Source organism: Heptranchias perlo, chromosome 13, assembly GCF_035084215.1.
Source record: "Heptranchias perlo isolate sHepPer1 chromosome 13, sHepPer1.hap1, whole genome shotgun sequence".
NCBI lineage: Eukaryota > Metazoa > Chordata > Chondrichthyes > Hexanchiformes > Hexanchidae > Heptranchias > Heptranchias perlo.
This window is the reverse complement of record NC_090337.1, coordinates 65,321,547-65,344,977: the sequence shown is the minus strand read 5'-3', so window position 1 is coordinate 65,344,977 and position 23,431 is coordinate 65,321,547. Positions and strand designations below refer to the sequence as shown.

Genomic DNA, 23,431 nt, shown 5'->3' with positions numbered 1-23,431 from the left:
AAGAACCAAAGGCCACGTGAGGAAAAATTGTTTTATGCAGCGAGTAGTTATGATCTGGAACGCGCTGCCTGAGGGGGTGGTGGAAGTAGGCTTTCAAAAAGGAATTGGATAAATATTTGAAGGGAAAAAAATTTGCAGGACTGCGGGGAAAGAGCAGGGGAATGGGTCTAACTGGATTGCACTTATAAAGAGCCAGTACAGGCTCGATGGGCCGAATGGCCTCCTTCTGTGCTGTAACGATTCTATGATTCTATGTACTGTTTCTTGAATGAGACTACATGGGAAGACGTCCCACCCTCTCATTCAGCTGTCTGATGATGGTTGTAGGGAGGGGACAGTAAGGAGGGACAGGAGCAATCTCACTTAGCAACCTGAGGAGGACTGCATGAAGAGGCAAACTCAACCTCATTGACCTGGTTGAAGAGAAGCTGCCTGGAGCAGTCCATGGGCCAGAACACCTTGGCTTCTTGGTTAATGGATGGTCTCGTGGGCAAAAACATGTAAATAATGTAAATTGCAGTGAGAAAAGCATGACAGTAAAAGAAAGTGTTGTTTTTAATTTCAGCGGGGAGTCGGGAGCAGGGAAGACAGAGAGCTCGAAGCTGATTCTGCAGTTTTTGGCGGCAATCAGTGGACAACACTTGTGGATTGAACAGCAGATCCTGGAGGCAAACCCGATTCTGGAAGGTAAAACTTACACAGAAAAGCAAAGGTTAGGAGTGGAAGAGGTGCTATGATATCCCTCATAGGATCATGGAATGATACAGCACAGAAGGAGGCCATTCGGCCCATCGTGCCTGTGCTCTTTGATAGCGAAAGAAGTGTTCAAATCCTGGTCGCTGTGTAGTTGTCAAGTGAGGACTGGATCAGATTGAACTGTGATCCCTACAGCTGCTATCGCTAAACAGCCTGCCAAAACTCACAGTCTAGTCTTAACACACATAGAGGGACAACTTGCAGCATGTTACGTCTAGACAGCGAGTTGAGGGCTGCCGGCAATTGTAGAATCAATGTGAGTCGGGTTCAACGACGTTGTGGGAGGACAACATGAAAGGGGGAAAAACTGGGGAACAAGCCCACGGTTTACAATAGCTCATTGGACCAGAGCTATACTGCAGTGCCGCATTGACCACCATTGGCGACTGTTTAATTGTAGTTTGGCCTAGTAATATAATAGGGAGAGGACACCACGTCAATCCAAACTATCACCCGGGCCCAAATGATCAAAGATGTGTCAATCTTCTCCTGGGCTACCAGGTGGGACATCCTACGTATCACATGTTTCAATTCAATATCCCTGCTGAGCAACTTCAGTCGTTCTATTCAACTCTGAATTGGTGGAATTCCTCCTTTAGGCTAAATGACGCAGTGAGTGTGACCATGTATCACATGGGCAGAGCGTCTATGCTTGTTAACCGCTTGTTAACCCCATGCAGGTTCCCACAGTTCGAGCTTTATGTGGCTTGTGTGAGAACGTCCCTCAATAACAGTTGGCATTAGAACGGTGGTCAAACTTGGCTGAGTTCTTGTGCGAGATCTACTGGTATATTTTTGGTTGTGTTAGATAAACTTCCCTGCTCCATTTGCTACACTTCTGGATTTCGTTTTGGTTCTCTACTTGCTGAGCACATGGCAGCTGTTCCTCTGCTGAGAGGAGATTTGTAAACAATTTTACAACACCAAGTTATAGTCCAACGATTCCACTTTTAATCCCACAAGCTTTCGGGGGCTTTCCCCTTCCTCCGGCAGTGTGGAAAAGACAATCGAGAGGAGATTTAATAGAGGTGTTTAATATTATGAAGGGTTTTGATGGGGTGAATGGGGAAAGACTGTTTCCAATGGTTGGGGAGCCAGTGATGATGGATCATCAATTTAAAATTGTCACTAAGAGTGAGGAGAGAGGTGTAGAGAATTGTTGACATAGGAACTGCTTCACCACAGGAAGTGATTGAGACAGAGACCATTGCATTCTTTAAGGGACAATTGGATAAATATTTAATTGTAAACAATTTTACAACACCAAGTTATAGTCCAGCAATTTTATTTTAAATTCACAAGCTTTCGGAGGCTTCCTCCTTCCTCAGGTAAATGTTTCAGGAGCTCCTCGAAGCCTACGCATTTATACATATAGAACAATACATGGTGTTTACAGAATGCCCCTGCAACTGCCCGTTGCCAAGGCAATCACCGTGTTCAGACAGAGAGGTGTCACCTGCAGAACCCCCGAATACACATTCAACAAAAAAACAAACAGGAAAGAAAACAGAGAGAGGCAGAAACATCCGGAAGGCAGAGAAAGCCAGCAAATGACCCATTATATTAAAAACAGATAACATTTGTTCGCTGGTGGGGTAACGTGTAGCGTGACATGAACCCAAGATCCCGGTTGAGGCCGTCCTCATGGGTGCGGAACTTGGCTATCAATTTCTGCTCGACGATTTTGCGTTGTCGTGTGTCTCGAAGGCCGCCTTGGAGTACGCTTACCCGAAGGTCGGTGGATGAATGTCCATGACTGCTGAAGTGTTCCCCGACTGGGAGGGAACCCTCCTGTTTGGCGATTGTTGCGCGGTGTCCGTTCATCCGTTGTCGCAGCGTCTGCATGGTCTCGCCAATGTACCATGCTCTGGGGCATCCTTTCCTGCAACGTATGAGGTAGACAACGTTGGCCGAGTCACAGGAGTATGAACCATGCACCTGGTGGGTGGTGTCCTCTCGTGTGATGGTGGTATCTGTGTCGATGATCTGGCATGTCTTGCAGAGGTTACCGTGGCAGGGTTGTGTGGTGTCGTGGACGCTGTTCTCTTGAAAGCTAGTTAATTTGCTGCGAACGATAGTCTGTTTGAGGTTGGGTGGCTGTTTAAAGGCGAGTAGTGGAGGTGTGGGGATGGCCATAGCGAGGTGTTTGTCCTCATTGATGACATGTTGAAGGCTGCGGAGAACATGGCGTAGTTTCTCCGCTCCGGGGAAGTACTGGACGACAAAGGGTACTCTGTTGGTTGCGTCCCGTGTTAGTCTCCTGAGGAGGTCTATGCGATTTTTTGCTGTGGCCCGTCGGAACTGTCGATCGATGAGTCGAGCGTCATATCCCGTTCTTACAAGGGCGTCTTTCAGCGTCTGTAGGTGTCCATCGCGTTCCTCCTCGTCTGAGCAGACCCTGTGTATTCGCAGGGCCTGTCCATAGGGGATGGCCTCTTTGACGTGGTTAGGGTGGAAGCTGGAAAAGTGGAGCATCGTGAGGTTGTCCGTGGGCTTGCGGTAGAGTGAGGTGCTGAGGTGCCCGTCTTTGATGGAGATTCGTGTGTCCAAGAAAGAAACTGATTCTGAGGAGTAGTCCATGGTGAGCTTGATGGTGGGATGGAACTTGTTGATGTTATCGTGTAGTCTCTTTAGTGATTCCTTGCCGTGGGTCCATAGAAAGAAAATGTCGTCGACGTATCTGGTGTATAGTGTTGGTTGGAGGTCTTGTGCAGTGAAGAAGTCCTGCTCGAACTTGTGCATGAAAATGTTGGCGTATTGGGGTGCGAATTTGGTCCCCATGGCTGTTCCGTGTGTTTGGGTAAAGAACTGGTTATCGAAGGTGAAGACATTGTGATCCAGGATGAAGCTGATGAGTTGTAGGATGGCTTCCGGAGATTGGCTGTTGTTGGTGTTGAGTATTGATGCTGTCGCAGCGATGCCGTCATCGTGGGGGATACTGGTGTATAGTGCCGAGACGTCCATCGTGGTGAGAAGTGTTCCTGGTTCAACTGGTCCGTGGGTACTGAGTTTTTGTAGGAAGTCTGTAGTGTCGCGACAGAAGCTGGGGGTTCCCTGTACGATGGGTTTCAGGATGCCCTTGATGTATCCAGAGAGGTTCTCACACAGGGTTCCGTTGCCTGATACGATGGGACGTCCGGGTGTGTTGGCTTTGTGTATCTTTGGGAGGCAGTAGAAGTCTCCCACGCGGGGATTACGTGGGATGAGAGTGCGTAGGATGCTTTGAAGGTCTGGATCGAAGGTCTTGATCAGTTTGTTGAGCTGGTGGGTGTGTTCTTTGGTCGGATCTGCGGGTAACCGTCTGTAGTGTTCCTGGTTGTCCAGTTGTCGGTATGCTTCTTTGCAATAGTCTGTCCTGTTCTGTATGACTGTGGCTCCTCCTTTGTCCGCTGGTTTGATGACGATGTTGCGGTTGGTCTTGAGAGCGTTGATGGCGTTGCGTTGTGCTCGGGTGACATTCTGGACTGTCTTCTGAGTGCGGCTGATGAATCTGGCATTGACGCATTTCCTGACAGCTTGAGCATACATGTCCAGCTGAGGACACACGAATCTCCATCAAAGACGGGCACCTCAGCACCTCACTCTACCGCAAGCCCACGGGCAACCTCACGATGCTCCACTTTTCCAGCTTCCACCCTAACCACGTCAAAGAGGCCATCCCCTATGGACAGGCCCTGCGAATACCCAGGGTCTGCTCAGACGAGGAGGAACGCGATGGACACCTACAGACGCTGAAAGACGCCCTAGTAAGAACGGGATATGACGCTCGACTCATCGATCGACAGTTCCGACGGGCCACAGCAAAAAATCGCATAGACCTCCTCAGGAGACTAACACGGGACGCAACCAACAGAGTACCCTTTGTCGTCCAGTACTTCCCCGGAGCGGAGAAACTACGCCATGTTCTCCGCAGCCTTCAACATGTCATCAATGAGGACAAACACCTCGCTATGGCCATCCCCACACCTCCACTACTCGCCTTTAAACAGCCACCCAACCTCAAACAGACCATCGTTCGCAGCAAATTACCTAGCTTTCAAGAGAACAGCGTCCACGACACCACACAACCCTGCCACGGTAACCTCTGCAAGACATGCCAGATCATCGACACAGATACCACCATCACACGAGAGGACACCACCCACCAGGTGCATGGTTCATACTCCTGTGACTCGGCCAACGTTGTCTACCTCATACGTTGCAGGAAAGGATGCCCCAGAGCATGGTACATTGGCGAGACCATGGAGACACTGCGACAACGGATGAACGGACACCGCGCAACAATCGCCAGACAGGAGGGTTCCCTCCCAGTCGGGGAACACTTCAGCAGTCATGGACATTCATCCACCGACCTTCGGGTAAGCGTACTCCAAGGCGGCCTTCGAGACACACGACAACGCAAAATCGTCGAGCAGAAATTGATAGCCAAGTTCCGCACCCATGAGGACGGCCTCAACCGGGATCTTGGGTTCATGTCACGCTACACGTTACCCCACCAGCGAACAAATGTTATCTGTTTTTAATATAATGGGTCATTTGCTGGCTTTCTCTGCCTTCCGGATGTTTCTGCCTCTCTCTGTTTTCTTTCCTGTTTGTTTTTTTGTTGAATGTGTATTCGGGGGTTCTGCAGGTGACACCTCTCTGTCTGAACACGGTGATTGCCTTGGCAACGGGCAGTTGCAGGGGCATTCTGTAAACACCATGTATTGTTCTATATGTATAAATGCGTAGGCTTCGAGGAGCTCCTGAACATTTACCTGAGGAAGGAGGAAGCCTCCGAAAGCTTGTGAATTTAAAATAAAATTGCTGGACTATAACTTGGTGTTGTAAAATTGTTTACAATTGTCAACCCCAGTCCATCACCGGCATCTCCACATCATAAATATTTAAAGTAGAAGAAGATATAGGACAATGGGGAGAGAGTGGGGCAGTGGGATTAGTGTTGGACTGATGCTGGTACGGTAGCGCAGTGGTTACTGGCACTAGTAATCCAGGAGGCCTGGACTAATCATCCAGAGTTATGAGTTCCAATCCTGCCACGGCAGCTGAGGAATTTAAATTCAATTAATTAAATAAAAATCTGGAGTTAAAAAAAAACTAGTATCAGTAATGGTGGCCATGAAACAACCAGATTGTGGTAAAATCCTATTTGGGTCACTAATGCCCTTTAGGGAAGGAAACCTGCCGTCCTTACCCGGTCTGGCCCAGATGTGACTCCAGACCCACAGCAATGTGGTTGATTCTTAGTCGCATTCGGAAATGGCCTAGCAAGACACTCAGTTGTAAAATCTCGCTACGAAAAGTCATAATAAGAATAAAACCGGACGGACCACCAGGCATCGGACACAACAAAGGCAAACCAAGCCCAGTCAACCCTGCAAAGTCCTCCTCACTAACATCTGGGGACTTGTGCCAAAATTGGGAGAGCTGTCCCACAGACTAGTCAAGCAACAGCCTGACATAACCATACTCACAGAATCATAGCTTTCAGCCAACGACCCAGACTCTTCCATCACCATCCCTGCGTATGTCCTGTCCCACCAGAGGTGGCTATACAGTCATACAGTCAGGAGGGAGTGGCCCTGGGAGTCCTCAACATTGACTCCGGACCCCATGAAATCTCATGGCATCAGGTCAAACATGGACAAGGAAACCTCCTGCTGATTACCACCTACCGTCCTCCCTCAGCTGATGAATCAGTCCTCCTCCATGTTGATCACTTGGAGCAAGCACCGAGGGTAGCAAGGGCACAGAATGTACTCTGGGTGGGGAACTTCAATGTCCATCACCAAGAGTGGCTTGGTAGCACCACGACTGACTGAGTCCTAAAGGACATAGCTGCCAGACTGGGCCTGCGGCAGGTGGTGAGCGAACCAACACGAGGGAAAAACCTACTTGACCTCGTCCTCACCAATCTACCTGACGCAGATGCATCTGTCCATGACAGTATTGGTAGGAGTGACCACTGCACGGTCCTCATGGAGACAAAGTCCCATCTTCACACTGAGGACACCATCCAACGTGTTATGTGGCACTATCACCATGCTAAATGGGATAGATTCAGAACAGATCTAGCAGCTCAAAACTCGACATCCATGAGGAGCTGTGGGCCATCAGCAGCAGCAGAATTGTATTCCAGCACAATCTGTAACCTCATGGCCCAGCAGATTCCTCACTCTATCATTACCAACAAGCCAAGGGATCAACCCTGGTTCAATGAGGAGTGTAGAAGAGCATGCCAGGAGCAGCACCAGGCGCACCTAAAAATTAGGTGCCAACCTGGTGAAGCGACAACTCAGGACTACATGCATGCTAAACAGCGGAAACAACATGCTATAGACAGAGCTAAGCGATTCCACAACCAACGGATCAGATCAAAGCTCTGCAGTCCTGCCACATCCAGTCGTGAATGGTGGTGGACAATTAAACAACTAACGGGAGGAGGAGGCTCTGTAAACATCCCCATCCTCAATGATGGCAGAGTCCAGCACGTGAGTGCAAAAGACAAGGCTGAAGCATTTGCAACCACCTTCAGCCAGAAATGCCGAGTGGATGATCCATCTCGGCCTCCTCCCAATATCCCCACCATCACAGAAGCCAGTCTTCAGCCAATTCGATTCACTCCACCTGATATCAAGAAACGGCTGAGTGCACTGGATACAACAAAGGCTATGGGCCCCGACAACATCCCATCAGTCTACTCTCAATCATCAGCAAAGTGATGGAAGGTGTCGTCGACAGTGCTATCAAGCGGCACTTACTCACCAATAACCTGCTCACCGATGCTCAGTTTGGGTTCCGCCAGGACCACTCGGCTCCAGACCTCATTACAGCCTTGGTCCAAACATGGACAAAAGAGCTGAATTCCAGAGGTGAGGTGAGAGTGACTGCCCTTGACATCGAGGCAGCATTTGACCGAGTGTGGCACCAAGGAGCCCTAGTAAAATTGAAGTCAATGGGAATCAGGGGGAAAACTCTTCTGTGGCTGGAGTCATACCTAGCACAAAGGAAGATGGTAGTGGTTGTTGGAGGCTCATCATCTCAGCCCCAGGACATTGCTGTAGGAGTTCCTTAGGGCAGTGTCCTAGGCCCAACCATCGTCAGCTGCTTCATCATAAGGTCAGAAATGGGGATGTTTGCTGATGATTGCACAGTGTTCAGTTCCATTCGCAACCCCTCAGATAATGAAACAGTCTGTGCCCACATGTAGCAAGACCTGGACAACATCCAGGCTTGGGCTGGTAAGTGGCAAGTAACATTCGCCCCAGACAAGTGCCAGGCAATGACCATCTCCAACAAGAGAGAATCTAACCACCTCCCCTTGACATTCAATGGCATTACCATCGCTGAATCCCCCACCATCAACATCCTGGGGGTCACCATTGATCATAACATAAATACTGTGGCTACAAGAGCAGGTCAGGGGCTGGGTATTCTGTGGCGAGTGACTCACCTCCTGACTCCCCAAAGCCTTTCCACCATCTACAAGGCACAAATCAGGAGTGTGATGGAATACTCTCCACTTGCCTGGATGAGTGCAGCTCCAACAACACTGAAGAAGCTCAACACCATCCAGGACAAAGCAGCCCGCTTGGTTGGCACCCCATCCACCACCCTAAACATTCACTCCCTCCACCACCGGCGCACCGTGGCTGCAGTGTGTACCATCTACGGGATGCACTGCAGCAATTTGCCAAGGCTTCTTCGACAGCACCTCCCAAACCCACGACCTCAAGCACCTAGAAGGACAAGGGCAGCAGGCACATGGGAACAACACCATCTGCACATTCCCCTCCAAGTCACACACCATCCCGACTTGGAAATATATCGCCGTTCCTTCATTGTCGCTGGGTCAAAATCCTCAAACTCCCTACCTAACAGCACTGTGGGAGAACCTTCACCACACGGACTGCAGTGGTTCAAGAAGGCAGCTCATCACCACCTTCTCAAGGGCAATTATGGATGGGCAATAAATGCTGGCCTTGCCAGCGACGCCCACATCCCATGAACGCATATAAAAAAATACAGGGCTATGGGGAGAGAGTGGGGCAGTGGGATTAGTGGTGGATTGATACAGGACTATGGGGATAGAGTGGGCCAGTGGGATTAGTTTGAGATTGATACAGGGCTATGGGGAGAGAGCAGGGCAGTGGGATCAGTTTGGGATTGATACAGGGCTATGGGGAGAGAGGGAGGCAGTGGGATTAGTGTTGGATTGATATAGGGCTATGGGGAGAGAGCGGAGCAGTGGGATCAGTTTGGGATTGATACAGGGCTATGGGGAGAGAGGGAGGCAGTGGGATTAGTGGTGGATTGATACAGGACTATGGGGATAGAGTGGGCCAGTGGGATTAGTTTGAGATTGATACAGGGCTATGGGGAGAGAGCAGGGCAGTGGGATCAGTTTGGGATTGATACAGGGCTATGGGGAGAGAGGGAGGCAGTGGGATTAGTGTTGGATTGATATAGGGCTATGGGGAGAGAGCGGAGCAGTGGGATCAGTTTGGGATTGATACAGGGCTATGGGGAGAGAGGGAGGCAGTGGGATTAGTGGTGGATTGATACAGGACTATGGGGATAGAGTGGGCCAGTGGGATTAGTTTGAGATTGATACAGGGCTATGGGGAGAGAGCAGGGCAGTGGGATCAGTTTGGGATTGATACAGGGCTATGGGGAGAGAGGGAGGCAGTGGGATTAGTGTTGGATTGATATAGGGCTATGGGGAGAGAGCGGAGCAGTGGGATCAGTTTGGGATTGATACAGGGCTATGGGGAGAGAGGGAGGCAGTGGGATTAGTGGTGGATTGATACAGGACTATGGGGATAGAGTGGGCCAGTGGGATTAGTTTGAGATTGATACAGGGCTATGGGGAGAGAGCAGGGCAGTGGGATCAGTTTGGGATTGATACAGGGCTATGGGGAGAGAGGGAGGCAGTGGGATTAGTGTTGGATTGATATAGGGCTATGGGGAGAGAGCGGAGCAGTGGGATCAGTTTGGGATTGATACAGGGCTATGGGGAGAGAGGGAGGCAGTGGGATTAGTGTTGAGTTGCTACAGGATCCTGGGGAGAGTGCGGGGCAGTATGATTAGTTATTTAGAAGGTACAGGGCTATTCGGACAGGGTGGGACAGTGGGATTAGTTTTGAATTGCTCTTGCGAAGAGTTGGCACAGGCATGAAGGGCTGAACGGTCTCCTTCTGTGGCAATGAGGCCTTCCTTTTTGGGAGTGAAGACTTTAGACTGAGGAACACCCCACCCGTCCATTGTTGCTCAGCACCACTGAAGGCCAACATCTGCTGTAACTAGTACAGCCCTGCATTGTGTTACAGTTCATGGAGCATCGCCAACATAAGCAGGTTTTATAGTTTGTCTGTGCAATGTAAGTGATGTATATATAGCTGCTGTGCTGGCACTATGTTTATAACACTCTAACTGATATTTTCCCCATTCCTTCACACGCCGGCAACTCAATGACTGTGAAATGTACCTTTCCTGGAGGCCCCTGTAAGCTGTGTAATGGGAATGTGGCCCGTTACTTTGGCATCCAGTGCACCTTCTACCAGGTGCGGCACATCCTTGAGGCTGCATTCACCTTGGCTGCCAGATTTCGCCACGCCTGGCGTACGTTCTGTGTGACGATCTTTCAGAACATTGCGCTGTCACCTAATGCCTGAAACATCTCGTCTTTGCAGCTTTCTTTGGTCTGTTTTTACTAGAAGCAGAACACTCCACAGCTTTATTCACATGCACACTGTGCTATTTGTAATATTTAAATACCTTGGTTTAGGCTTGGAGAGTGATCAAATGGCTAATTACAGCTGCATTGTGATTGGCGCCTCGGGTGTGCATGAGCGTGTGTCCATGTCTGTGTGTGCACATGCGTGCATGTGTACGTACGTGTAGCGTGTACATGCGTGAAGCATATACATGCGTGAGTGTGCATGGTAATGAATGAGAGATCAGAGTGAAGAGGAGCAAAATCGGGCAGCCTCACCTGTGTGGCTCCAATGCCCAAACAATTTAGCAGCCGTTGATTATCCATGAGGAAATCTAGTGTCAGGCTGCCGTAACCACTCCCCTTACTGCATTCCATTTCCCAGCTCTGCCACCTTGCTGCTCTCTCTGATTGGGATTGCTGATTTATGTTCACAGAAAATGCTGGAAATACTCAGCAAGTCAGGCAGCATCTGTGGAGAAAGAAACAGAGTTAACGTTTCAGGTCGATGGCCCTTCGTCAGAACTGGGAGAAGTTGAAGGTTAAACAATTTTTAAGCAAGTACAGAGCCAGGGGAAGGGGAGAGGAAGGGGGTGGGGCGGGGCGGGGGAGAACAAAAGGGAAGGTCTGTGATAAGGTGGAGAGCAAGAATGATTAAATAACAAAAGGGATGATGGTGGAAGGTAAGGAGGGTGGGAATGGGACAAGTAAAGAAACAAAAGATGAGACTAGAGGAGCTGTAAATGGCAACATCATAACCATTACCAGCACCTGCTGTCTGAAAAAATGGGAGCAGTGGTTTTGATCTGAAGTTATTGAAATCAATGTTGAGTCCGGAAGGTTGTAAAGTGCCTAAACAAAAGATGAGGTGCTGTTCCTAAAATTTTCCAGTCCTGGTAACATCTTTGTAAATCTCCTCTGCACCCTCTCTAGTGCAATTACATCTTTCTTGTAATGTAGTGACCAGAACTGTACGCAGTACTCAAGCTGTGGCCTAACTAGTGTTTTATACAGTTTTAGCATAACCTCCCTGTTTTTATATTCTATGCCTCAGCTAATAAAGGAAAGTATCCCATATGCCTTCTTAACCACCTGCTACCTTCAGGGATCTGTGGACATACACTCCAAGGTCCCTCTGTACCTCTACACCTCTCAGTATCCTCCCATTTATTGTGTACTCTCTTGCCTTGTTTGCCCTCCCCAAATGCATTACCTCACAATTCTCTGGATTGAATTCCATTTGCCACTTTTCTGTCCATCTGACCAGTCCATTGATATCTTCCTGCAGTCTACAGCTTTCCTCCTCACTATCAACCACACGGCCAATTTTTGTATCATCTGCAAACTTCTTAATCATGCCTCCTATATTTAAGTCTAAATCATTAATATATACCACAAAAAGCAAGGGACCTAGTACTGAGCCTTGTGGAACCCCATCGGAAACAGCCTTCCACTCATAAAAACACCCATTGACCATTACTCTTTGCTTCCTGCCACTGAGCCAATTTTGGATCCAACTTGCCACTTTCCCTTGGATCCCATGGGCTTTTACTTTCCTGACCAGTCTGCCATGTGGGACCTTGTCAAAAGCCTTGCTAAAATCCAAGTAGACTACATCAAATGCGCTACCCTCATCAATCCTCCTTGTTGCCTCTTCAAATAATTCAGTCAAGTTAGTCAGACATGACCTTCCCTTAACAAATTCTTTGATTCCTTTGACTCCACGCACTTCCTCCAAATAAAAGGTGTCGCTATGGGAACCCGTATGGATCCTAGCTACGCCTGCCTTTTTGTGGGATATGTGGAACATTCCTTGTTCCAGTCCTACTCAGGTCCCCTCCCTCACCTCTTTTTCCAGTACATTGATAACTGTATCAGTGCCGTTTCCTGCTCTCGCCCAAACTGGAAAATTTCATCAACTTTGCTTCCAATTTCCACCCTTCCCTCGCCTTCACATGGTCCATCTCCAACTCTTCCCTTCCCTTCCTCAACTTCTCTATCTCCATTTCTGGGGATAGGCTGTCAACCAATATCTATTATAAGCCCACCAACTCCCACAGCTACCTCAATTACACTTCCTCCCAACCCCCTTCCTGTAAGGACTCTATTCCCTTCTCCCAGTTTCTCCGTCTCCATCTGACGATGCCATCTTCCACACCAGTGCTTCTGATCTGTCTTCCTTTTTCCTCAACCGAGGATTCCCCTCCACTGTGGTTGACAGGGCCATCGATCGTTTCCTTCCTATTTCCCGCACTTCTGCCCTCACCCCTTCCCCTCCCTCCCAGGACCATGATGGGGTCCCCCTTGTCCTCACCTTCCACCCACCAGCCTCCACATTCAACGTATCTTCCTCCACCATTTCCGCCACCTCCAGCGCGATCCCACCACCAAACACATCTTCCCCTCCCTTCCCCTTTCAGCATTCCAAAGGGACTGCTCCCTCCACAACACCCTGGTCCACTCATCCATCACCCCCAACATCCGCTCTCCTTCCTGTGCGAGTGCAAGAGATGCAACACCTGCCCCTTCACCTCCTCCCTTCCCACCATCCAGAGCCCCAAACACTCCTTCCAGGTGAAATAGCGGTTTACTTGTACTTCTTTCAATTTAGTATACTGTAATGCGGTCTCCTCTAGACTGGAGAGACAAAATGTAGATTGGGTGATCGCTTTGCTGAACACCTCCGCTCTGTCCGCAAGTGTGACCCTGACCTGGGTCGCTTGCCATTTTAATTCCCCGTCCCACTCCCACTCTGACCTAGAATCATAGAATCATAGAAAATTTAAGGCACAGGAGGAGGCCATTCGGCCCATCGTGTCTGTGGCTGCAGAAAATGAGCCACCCAGCTGAATCCCACTTTCCAGCACTTGGTTCGTAACCTTTTAGGTCACGACACTTCAGGTCAGGACCTCTCTGTCCTCGGCCTATTACACTGTTCCAATGAAGCTCAAGGTAAGCTCGAGAAACAGCAACTCATCTTTTGTTTAGGCACTTTACAACCTTCCGGACTCAACATTGATTTCAATAACTTCAGATCAATAACCACTGCTCCCATTTTTTCGGACAGCAGGTGCTGGTAATGGTTCTGATGTTGCCATTTACAGCTCCTCTAGGCCCGTCTTTTGTTTCTTAACCTGTCCTATTACCACTCTCCTTGCCTTGCACCATCATCCCTTTTGTCATTAAATCACACCTGCTCTCCACCATATCACAGACCTTCCCCTTTGTTCTTTCCTTCCCCCCTTCCCCTGGTTCTGTACTTGCTTAAAAACTGTTTAATCTTCAACTTCTTCCAGTTCTGACGAAAGGTCATCGACCTGAAACGTTAACTCTGTTTCTTTCTCAACAGACGCTGCCTGACTTGCTGAGTACTTCCAGCATTTTCTGTTTTTCATATAATCATAGAAAGGTTATAACACAGAAAGAGGCCATTCGGCCCATCGAGTCCGTGCCAGCTCTATACAAGAGCAATTCAGTTAGTCCCACTCCCCCGCCCTATCCCCATAGCCCTTCAAATTTTTCCTTTCAAGTACATCTCCAGTTCCCTTTTGAAGGCTATGATTGAATCTGCCTCCACCACCCCCTCGGACAGTGCATTCCAGATCATAATCACTCGCTGTTTAGGAACGTTTCCCCTCATGTCACCTTTGGTTCTTTTGCCAATCACCTTAAATCTGTGTCCTCTGGTTCTTGTCCCCTCCATCAATGGGAACAGTTTATCTCTATCTACTCTGTTTAGACCCTTCATGATTTTGAATACCTCTATCAAATCTCCTCACAACCGTCTCTGTTCCAAGGAGAACAACGCCAGCTTTGCCAGTCTATCCACGTAACTAAAGTCCCTCATCCCTGGAATCATTCTAGTGAATCTCTTCTGCACCCTCTCTAAGGCCTTCACATCTTTCCTAAAGTGCGGTGCCCAGAACTGGACACAATACTCCAGTTGTGGCCGAACCAGTGTTTTATAAATGTTCATCATGACTCCCATACTTTTGTACTCTGTGCCTCTATTTATAAAGCCCAGCGTCCCAAATGCTTTTTTAACCGCTTTCTCAACCTGCCCTGCCACCTTCAACGATTTGTGCACACATACCCCCAGGTCTCTCTGTTCCTGTACCCCTTTTAGAGTTGTGCCTTCTAGTTTATATTGCCTCTCCTCGTTCTTCCTACCGAAATGTATCACTTTGCATTTTTCTGCGTTAAATTTCATCTACCACGTATCTGCCCATACCACCAGCCTGTCTATATCCTCTTGAAGTCTATCACTATCCTCCTCACTGTTTACTACCCTTCCAAGTTTTGTGTCATCTGCAAATTTTGAAATTGTGCCCTGTACACCCAAGTCCAAGTCATTAATATATATCAAGAAAAGCAGTGGTCCCAGCACTGACACCTGGGGAACACCACTGTACACCTCCCTCCAGTCCGAAAAACAACCATTCAGCACTACTCTCTGTTTCCTGTCACTTAGCCAATTCTGTATCCATGTTGCTATTGTCCCCTTTATTCCATGGGCCGCAATCTTGATGATAAGCCTACCATGCGGCACTTTATCAATCACCTTTTGAAAGTCCATATACTGCATTGCCCTCATCTACCCTCTCTGTTACCTCATCAAAAAACTCTATCAGGTTAGATAAATACGATTTGCCTTTAACAAATCCATGCTGGCTTTCCCTAATCAATCCACACTCATCCAAGTGACTGTTAATTCTGTTCTAGATTATAGTTTCTAGAAGTTTCCCCACCACTTAGGTTAAACTGACTGGCCTATAGTTGCTGGGTTTACCTTTACACCCTTTTCCGAACAAGGGTGTAATATTTGCAATTCTTTAGTCCTCTGACACCACCCCCATATCTAAGGAGGATTGGAAGATTATGGCCAATACCTGCACAATTTTCACCCTTACTTCCCTCAGCAACTTAGGATGCATCCCATCCGGACCGAGTGACCTATCTACTTTAAGTACAGCTAGCCTTTCAAGTACCTCTTCTTTATCAATTTTTAGCCCATCCAGTATCTCAACTATATCTTCCTTTACTGAGACTCTGGCAGCATCTTCTTTCTTGGTAAAGACAGATACAAAGTACTCATTTAGTACCTCAGCCGTGCCCTCTGCCTCTATGAGTAGATCTCCTTTATGATCCCTAATCGGCCCCACCCCTCCTCTTACTACCCGTTTACTGTTTACTTGCCTGTAGAAGACTCTTGAATTCCCTTTTATGTTGGCCGCCAGTCTATTCTCATACTCTCTCTTTGCCCCTCTTATTTCCTTTTTCACTTCCCCTCTGAACTTTCTATATTCTGTTTGGTTCTCACTTGTGTTATCAACCTGACATCTGTCATACGCCTCTTTTCTCCGTTTCATCTTACTCACTATCTCTTTTGTCATCCAGGGAGCTCTGGCTTTAGTTGCCCTACCTTTCTGCCTCATGAGAATGTGCCGAGACTGTACCCGAAACATCTCCTCTTTAAAGGCCGGCCACTGTACAATTACAGTTTTGCCTGCCAATCTTTGATTCCAATTTACCCGGGCCAGATCTGTTCTCATCCCATTGAAATTGGCCCTCCTCCAATTAAGTATTTTTACCTTAGAGTGGTACATGTCCTTTTCCATAGCTATTCTAAACCTTATGATACTATGATCGCTGCTCCCTAAATGCTCCCCCACTGATACTTGCTCCACTTGGCCCACCTCATTCCCTAGAACCAAGTCCAGCAATGCCTCCTTCCTCGTTGGGCCGGAAACATACTGGTCAAGAAAGTTCTGAATACATTTCAAAAATTCCTCCCTCTCTTTGCCCATTATTATTATTGTTATCCCAGTCTATATAAAGATAGTTGAAGTCCCCAGTTATCACAACTCTGTAATTTCCCTGCAAATTTGCTCCTCTATATCCTTCCCACTAGTTGGTGGCCTATAGAATACACCCAGTAGTGTAATGGCACCTCTTTTATTTCTTAACTCTAACCAAATAGATTCTGTCCAAGACCCCTACAGGACATCCTCTCTCTCCAGCACTGCAATATTCTCCTTAATCAATACTGCCAACCCCTCCTTTCTTTCCTTCCATATCGTTCCTGAATACCTTGTATCCAGGAATATTTAGTACCCAATCCTGCCCTTTTTTTGGACCAGGTCTCTGTTATCACCATGACATTGTATTCCCATGTGGCTATTTGCGCCTGAAGCTCACCACCTTGTTTACCACCCTTCGTGCATTTTCAGCATCTGCAATATTTTGCTTTTGATTTGCTGATTTATGGGCGGTTTTGTGCAGTGGGCCCACTCAGAACTGGGTTGAGGCTTTCCAGTAGGATATACGTCCCAGTAGAAGGAGGACATTTCCATCCTCTCTCCAGAGGCTGAATTCATACTTGAAAGGACATTGGGCTCTGCCCAGTCCCCTGTCTGTACGACTGTTGTGTGAAGACCCTGACTGAAATTCATATTGTTTGTAATTGATTAGTGAGTGTCACATCTATGCTTCATATTTATTTCCTTCCCTTCAATTTACTCTCCTCCTCTACTGATGACACTGACTGGTGCTATAGAGTACAGTTCCATGAGTAGTACAGTTCCACATGTGGTGTTGAGACACTGACTGATCCTCACTGTCTCTCAGGTGTGGTGATGAGCCTGATCCTCACTCTCTCTAGGTGTGGTGATGACCCTGATCCTCACTGTCTCTCTAGGTGTGGTGATGAGCCTGATCCTCACTGTCTCTCTAGGTCTGGTGATGACCCTGATCCTCACTGTCTCTCTAGGTGTGGTGATGACCCTGATCCTCACTGTCTCTCTAGGTGTGGTGATGACCCTGATCCTCACTGTCTCTCTAGGTGTGGTGATGAGCCTGATCCTCACTGTCTCTCTAGGTGTGGTGATGAGCCTGATCCTCACTGTCTGTCTAGGTGTGGTGATGAGCCTGATCCTCACTGTCTGTCTAGGTGTGGTGATGAGCCTGATCCTCACTGTCTCTCTAGGTGTGGTGATGAGCCTGATCCTCACTGTCTGTCTAGGTGTGGTGATGAGCCTGATCCTCACTGTCTGTCTAGGTGTGGTGATGAGCCTGATCCTCACTGTCTCTCTAGGTGTGGTGATGAGCCTGATCCTCACTGTCTCTCTAGGTGTGGTGATGAGCCTGATCCTCACTGTCTGTCTAGGTGTGGTGATGAGCCTGATCCTCACTGTCTCTCTAGGTGTGGTGATGAGCCTGATCCTCACTGTCTCTCTAGGTGTGGTGATGAGCCTGATCCTCACTGTCTGTCTAGGTGTGGTGATGAGCCTGATCCTCACTGTCTGTCTAGGTGTGGTGATGAGCCTGATCCTCACTGTCTCTCTAGGTGTGGTGATGAGCCTGATCCTCACTCTCTCTAGGTGTGGTGATGAGCCTGATCCTCACTGTCTCTCTAGGTGTGGTGATGACCCTGATCCTCACTGTCTCTCTAGGTGTGGTGATGACCCTGATCCTCACTGTCTCTCTAGGTGTGGTGATGAGCCTGATCCTCACTGTCTGTCTAGGTGTGGTGATGAGCCTGATCCTCACTGTCTGTCTAGGTGTGGTGATGAGCCTGATCCTCACTGTCTCTCTAGGTGTGGTGATGAGCCAGATCCTCACTCTCTCTAGGTGTGGTGATGAGCCTGATCCTCACTGTCTCTCTAGGTGTGGTGATGAGCCTGATCCTCACTGTCTCTCTAGGTGTGGTGATGAGCCTGATCCTCACTGTCTCTAGGTGTGGTGATGAGCCTGATCCTCACTGTCTCTCTAGGTGTGGTGATGAGCCTGATCCTCACTGTCTCTCTAGGTGTGGTGATGAGCCTGATCCTCACTGTCTCTCTAGGTGTGGTGATGAGCCTGATCCTCACTGTCTCTCTAGGTGTGGTGTTGAGACACTGATTGATCTCAATGTTTGTCTCAAGCTACATTCATGCTATTGTGTTTTACAGGTTTTGGAAATGCAAAAACCGTAAAAAATGACAATTCCAGTCGCTTTGGGAAATACATAGATATCTACTTCAACGAAGACGGGATCATAGAGGGAGCAAGGATCGAGCAGTACCTATTGGAGAAATCGCGAGTCTGCCGACAGGTGAGTGGCCTGTGGTGTAACAAGGCGGGCAGTTCCTCCTTTACACTGGCTGCAGGATGATTGAACACTGAGAGTGAGCATACAGCAGAGCCAATGACCAGCTGTAGACTATCCCTGAGGCCCACTCTGCCCACTCTCAGTGAGTCATGAGGTGCTTCCATTGAGTGAGACAGTCAGCCTTATTTTCCTCCTTTAGCAATAACTGTTAAAGTTCCCTCGTGTCTGGTTATGATCAGTTCCTGTCCATTAAACCACTTTAGTGTCCTCCGGTCCAACTCGTGCCTCGTGAACTTGGTAATCTGAGCTGGCACAAACCATCCATAGACCAAGCACCGAATCAAGCAGTTAACAAGCTGTGGGAGGGGCGTGGCTGGGGGCAGCTGCAGATATACCCCCCCCCCCCCACTCCTGGAGGCCCCTTCATCTGATCCCATGACTGTCAGTGAGGTTAGCGGTAGAGCTGTACAACAGGCACGATCCCTGTGTAACTGCTGGGACCTCACCCTTCGGATTCTCAGAGCCACCATTCCCACCAGCACATTGGAGAAGTAAAGGACTCACAAGTGGTTGTAAACACACTAGGAAGACAGATTGAGTAGCTAATACTTATGAACCACACATAAATACTACCATACATAGGATGTGTCTTTATGGCTTTTTCCTATCACAAAAAGCTGTGTTCAAAGAAAATGGAAATTTGATTCTTTCAAAGCGGGAAGATGTAATATTCTGATGAAACAGAAAAGTAAGATATTTGATCTGATGCAAACAAGCAAATAAAAGATTTTCAAATATTGAGGGACCTCCCTGAAAAGAGGCAGCTAAGATGACTCCCACGCCCCACTGTCAGCTTGCTGCTGCTCCAGCTGTTGCTCCAGCTGTTTCTTCCAGCTGTTGCTTCTACTCCTATTGTCCTGTGGTTCCCCCTCTTCTTTCTCCTGACCCTCCTTCTCCTCCAGTGCCAGCCCTCTCCTGATTGAAATCTTGTTCAGTATTCAGCACACTCACAATTTTAGCAACTTTCACAACGTGGCGAGGCCCCATCCCAGCTATCCAAACTTCAGAAAGCTTACTCAATGAACACAGTGGTTCTCATCTGGTCCGCTGATTCTTCTTTTACAGGGGAATTAGCTCGAAAAAGAGGAATACTAAAGAGTATGGGGTTGAACAGGAGAGTGGGATTAGACACACGGCTTGCATGGGTAATAACACTGGCATAGACTTGGGTCAAATGGTCTGTTTCTGTGTGGTAACATTTGATGATTCCGTATCTTTTCTGCAGATTCACCAGATGGGGCATTAGTCATGGGTGTAGTACAGATTCCTTGGCTGCTAGGAGCTAGCCTTCCATGGGACCTACACTTTCACAGTTGGGATACCTTGGACTGCCTTATCATGTGACATGTTTTGACATGCATTATTTACAGATGGTGGTAGTGCAACATCTGCAAATCCAAGGAGTGGAAGGAAGCCTTTCCTATTCATATATGGCCCTGGATTATAAGCAGTCACATGAATGGCAATGTAGGGGCATTTGATAATGCCCTGCACTTTGGGGAATTGGGTCTGCTCCTAGAAGGCCAGATGCTAGTGGTCCATGCTTCAGATGCTAGTGGTCCATGCTCCAGATGCTGGTGGTCCATGCTCAAGATGCTGGTGATCCATGCTCCAGATGCTAGTGGTCCATACTCCAGATGTTGGTGGTCCATGCTCCAGATGCTGGTGGTCCATGCTTCAGATGCTGGTGGTCCATGTTCCAGATTCTGGTGGTCCATGCTCCAGATGTTGGTGGTCCATGTTCTAGATGCTGGTCGTCCATGCTCCAGATGCTGGTCGTCCATGCTCCAGATGCTGGTGGTCCATGTTCCAGATGCTGGTGGTCCATGCTCCAGATGCTGATGGTCCATGTTCCAGATGCTGGTCGTCCATGCTCCAGATGTTGGTCGTCCATGCTCCAGATGCTGGTCGTCCATGCTCCAGATGCTGGTCGTCCATGCTCCAGATGCTGGTGGTCCATGCTCCAGATGCTGGTGGTCCATGCTCCAGATGTTGGTGGTCCATGCTGAACTCAATGAACTGGTCTTCCAGCAGAGAGCTTCAATCACATCACGGGTATAGCAGTGCGCTGCTTAATGGTTGATTCGCTGTCAAGTCTTTGGTGTGCAGAAGTGCAGTGCCGGGGTTACTTTGACCTCCATTGACTGTGCTGTTCCTCTTGTTGAGAAGAGGCTAAGCCCCTGGGGAGGGGTTGAGTGGAGGTTAAGTGCTCTATAAGGATATGGCAAGTAGAGACTAACCTCTTGAGGACTGTCCTCTTAATGGGTAAGTACTTGTACAGCAATGTGCTCCTGGTTGGCACCCAGACTGATACCTACTTTGCTGTACATCCTTTTATTGATTGCTATTCTCTGTATCCCTTCCTGTGCCCTACCCAGGCTCCAGATGAGAGAAATTACCACATATTCTACAGTATGCTGATGGGGATGGACGCAGAGCAGAAGAAACTCCTCAGTTTAGGCACAGCACATGAGTATGACTATCTGACCATGGTGAGACATTGCATCAGAAAAGACATTGCTTCTATCGTTAAACAAATCTGTATCATACGAATACAATAATACCAGTTCAGGCCCTTGGAATCGGTCTCTACACCTATTTGTGTGTATGTATCATACGCGTAAGATTTGAAATCTGCCTTGTTATCCCTCCTGATACTTATTCATCGAATCCTAAATCCTGTGAAGGATCAAAACCTTAATAGTGTGGAATCTTGTGGACAAAGGATGTCAAGTTGAACTTGTAATAGGACAGAAGCAATGGGCTGATTAGAGTTACAGGTGTGACAACAAATTGGCCCTCTTACTCCGATAGACAAGCCCGACTGACTGGGTAAAATAATGTACCTGAAGGAAAAGCTGAAATCCCCAGGGGAAAGGAAGCCATGGAGACAGTCTGTCTCCTACACAGCACTGTCCCACCAAGCAACATATTGACACCTACAGCTCTAATATTGGGTGGCCTTTCATAGTTATCTTTACAACCAGACAGAACCATTAAAAGGGACGCCAAGAAGCACCAGACTGGCTTTGCTATTCGGGTGATTAAGTTAGGAAGGGTGTTTAAGGGAGCTAATAGGCACTCAGTAGATAAATTCAAAGTGCTCCATGACCGAGTTTTTAAAATTATTTAACATGAGAGATTCTAGACGGTGTACTGTTTAAACAGGACTCCTCCAAAATTAATCTGCTGTTTAAACAGGACTCCTCCAAAATTAATCTGCTGTTTAAACGGGACTCCTCCAAAATTAATCTTCTGTTTAAACGGGACTCCTCCAAATTAATCTGCTGTTTAAACAGGACTCCTCCAAAATTAATCTGCTGTTTAAACAGGACTCCTCCAAAATTAATCTTCTGCTTAAACAGGACTCCTCCAAAATTAATCTTCTGCTTAAACAGGACTCCTCCAAAATTAATCTTCTGTTTAAACAGGACTCCTCCAAAATTAATCTTCTGCTTAAACGGGACTCCTCCAAAATTAATCTGCTATTTAAATGGGACTCCTCCAAAATCAGATAGACTCTTGTTTAAACGTGATGCTTTCAAAGATTGACAGATTCTTAACTTGTTGCTTAATCGATAATATGTAGATCGTGAGGTGTCCATATAATATAAAGTGAGGGAAGTATATGTTCACCACTTTTAGAATGGAATTGCCCATTTGGTCCATTAACACCATTGGTTAGTTGGAGTCTGTAGGGAGATGGTTAAGAAACGGTAGAAACTCTCGAGTCAATCCCATTGTAACATGGTTATTATTTAGGGCAATCACGTATAAAATCAGTTGCATGTGACTTTGTTCTTGCAGGGTAACTGTACAAGCTGTGATGGACGTGATGATATAAGACACTACGCTGACATTTGTTCAGCAATGAAAATCCTGATGTTCTCAGACAATGAGCAGTGGGAAATCAACAAGCTATTAGCTGCTATTCTGCATCTGGGGAACCTGCATTTCCAAGGTATAAATAAAACAGTTAATGCCTCTATGTACTCAGATTATCAGATAGACTTAATCATGGAAAGATAAACATAGTCACATGGAAATAGTCATCTAGGTCAGTAGGTTACATCTCATGGACCCCTTCATAGAGTCTTGGGAGGGAAGAACTGCTCCAACCAAAGGACCTCCACTGCAGCCTCAGGAGCCCTCTCTTATATCTCCTTTACATTTACATTTCCCATACTAACCATCCACGTAGTCACTCTGAGTGAAACAATTTAACGGCAATACCCTGTTTTGAGACTGCCTTAAACTCACTTCACGCCACAGCCTCACAGCCAGAAAGAGAATGGAGACTTTCATCAGTCTACATTCCAGAGGTGAAAGGAACGTGTCAGCACCCAATTCCTTATGTTGCTCCCCACACATTATAATCAAGCCCAGTGAATTTCTGTATCCACTGTGATTCTGGATCTGCTGGGAATGTCAAGGTAGAACTTGCATTTATATAGCACCTTTCATGTCCTTAGGATGTCCCAAAGTGCTTTACAGCCAATTGATTACTTTTGAAGTGTAGTCACTGTTGTTATGTAGGAAAATACGACAGCCAATTTGCACACAGCAAGATTCCACAAACAGCAATGAGATAAATAACCAGATAATTTGTTTTGTTGGTTAATTAGTTGGTTGAAGGATAAATGTTGACCAGGGCATCTGGAGAACTCCCCTACTTTTCTTTGAATAGTGCCGTGGGATCTTATATGTCTACCCAAGATGGGCAGGCCTCAGTTCAATATTTCATCCAAAAGACAGCATCTCCGACAGTGCACCACTTCTGTGGGATCTGTGCTGGGGCCACTGTGGTTTAC

At 47.6% G+C, this 23,431-nt stretch overlaps 1 protein-coding gene across 1 annotated transcript in view; it reads left to right on the top strand.

The window, feature by feature from the left end:
- LOC137331665 (unconventional myosin-VIIa-like) overlaps window positions 1-23,431 on the top strand; it is a 252,700-nt gene that overhangs the window by 40,579 nt on the left and 188,690 nt on the right. Inside the window, exons 6-9 of the mRNA XM_067995609.1 lie at window positions 566-687; window positions 18,421-18,563; window positions 20,999-21,112; window positions 22,428-22,581. Coding sequence (XP_067851710.1) covers window positions 566-687; window positions 18,421-18,563; window positions 20,999-21,112; window positions 22,428-22,581 — 533 coding nt within the window. The remainder of the gene's footprint in view (window positions 1-565; window positions 688-18,420; window positions 18,564-20,998; window positions 21,113-22,427; window positions 22,582-23,431) is intronic.